Raw genomic sequence first — 1,380 nt, forward strand, 5'->3', positions numbered from 1 at the left:
TTACAAGAAATTTATTGAGATACATGCAAATCAGTGACTGCAGAAAACAGTTTGTGAAAATATACAAAAATTTTGTAGAAAAGCAAGCAAACAAGTGACTAGATTACTAGAAATTTATTGAAAAACATGCAAATCAGTGACTGCAGAAAACAGTTTTATCAAGAGACGTGCAAATTAGTGGGATGGTTGGTGTTTGCCATGGAGAAGTGATTCAATGTCTGGGTCGATTGATGAGGTAGACAAGAGCAGAATGCCATTGAGGTGGTGGTCACTTAGCTGGGAGCGAATGCGAGACTTTGTATATTTCATTTTTGAAAAGAGTTGCTCAACAGTAAGTGCTGCCAAACATATCAACGATGCGGTTTGCATGCTCAATGTAATTTGGAAATTTGTCAGAAGGGAGGACGAGGTCACGGAAGAAGGACAGTGGAGAAGTGGTACGGTACTTTGCCTTCAGTTCGTCATTACACTGAAGCTCCACCAACTCCATCTGCAGGGGTGCCGGGGCTTCGTCCACAGGGAAGTCAAAGGGGGGGGTGAACAGCTTGAAGCCCGGAGCCAGTGGCCTGACACCTGTGAAACGTGAGGCAAATTCCTTCCGCAAAGAGGTGACAACACCAACACAAGTGTTCAGATCCACGTCATCAGGTGCACAAGCCGCAATACGAGGAAAATGCATAAACTGACCAGCAGCCAGTTGAGCCTCCCAAAAGTGCAGCTTTACCTCGAAGGCAGTGATGTGCGAATACATGTCTGTGACTAGAATGTTTTTGCCTTGCAGCTTCATATTGAGGTCATTTAGGTGCGTAGTGATATCTGTGAGCAGGGCCAGATGAGCAAGCCATTGCGGGTTGGAAAAATGATCAGCACCTGGGAGGTTCTTTTGACGGAGTAAGGTGGCGATCTCCTGCTGTAGGTCGCACACGCGGGACAGCATGGCTCCATGACTCAACCAGCGGACATCACAGAAGTAAAGCAGGTCACCATAGTGTGCGTTGACTTTGTCCGTTAGTGCCTGGAACTGGCGGTGGTTAAGGCTGCGGGAGAGGATGGAGTTGACAACCTTCACGACTACAGACATGACATCAGTAAGGTTGGCAGACTTGGAGCACAGGGACTCTTGGTGGATGATGCAGTGCACCTTGTGGATGGGCTGGGTGTGTCCGGCGCCCTCACAGTGACGCACTAGCAGTGAGGCGGCACCCTTCTTCTCTCAAGTCATTGCTGGGGCACCGTCGGTCATCACGCACACAAGACGGGACAGGTCAAGGGAGTGTTGCTTCACACACTGAAGCACTGTGTTGAAGATGTCTTGCCCAGTGGTGGTGCCGTGCAATGGAACAAGCTGGAGAAACTCCTCATAAATCTGAGGGGCAGCAG

At 48.9% G+C, this 1,380-nt stretch overlaps 1 protein-coding gene across 1 annotated transcript; it reads right to left on the reverse strand.

The window, feature by feature from the left end:
- Positions 1-325: 325 nt before the first annotated feature.
- LOC145394915 (general transcription factor II-I repeat domain-containing protein 2-like) lies at positions 326-1,081 on the reverse strand. Its single transcript, XM_080268665.1, has one exon. The coding sequence runs from the start codon at positions 1,079-1,081 to the stop codon at positions 326-328; it is 756 nt and encodes a 251-aa protein (XP_080124791.1).
- Between the last annotated feature and the right edge of the window lie 299 nt (positions 1,082-1,380).

This window comes from Coenobita brevimanus, chromosome 29, assembly GCF_032717465.1.
Source record: "Coenobita brevimanus isolate Jiangsu-jjx chromosome 29, ASM3271746v2, whole genome shotgun sequence".
Lineage (NCBI taxonomy): Eukaryota > Metazoa > Arthropoda > Malacostraca > Decapoda > Coenobitidae > Coenobita > Coenobita brevimanus.

Coding starts and splice junctions, on each gene's coding strand:
- LOC145394915 (XM_080268665.1), bottom strand. CDS start 1,081: ATGTCTGTAGTCGTGAAGGTTGTCAACTCCATCCTCTCCCGCAGCCTT.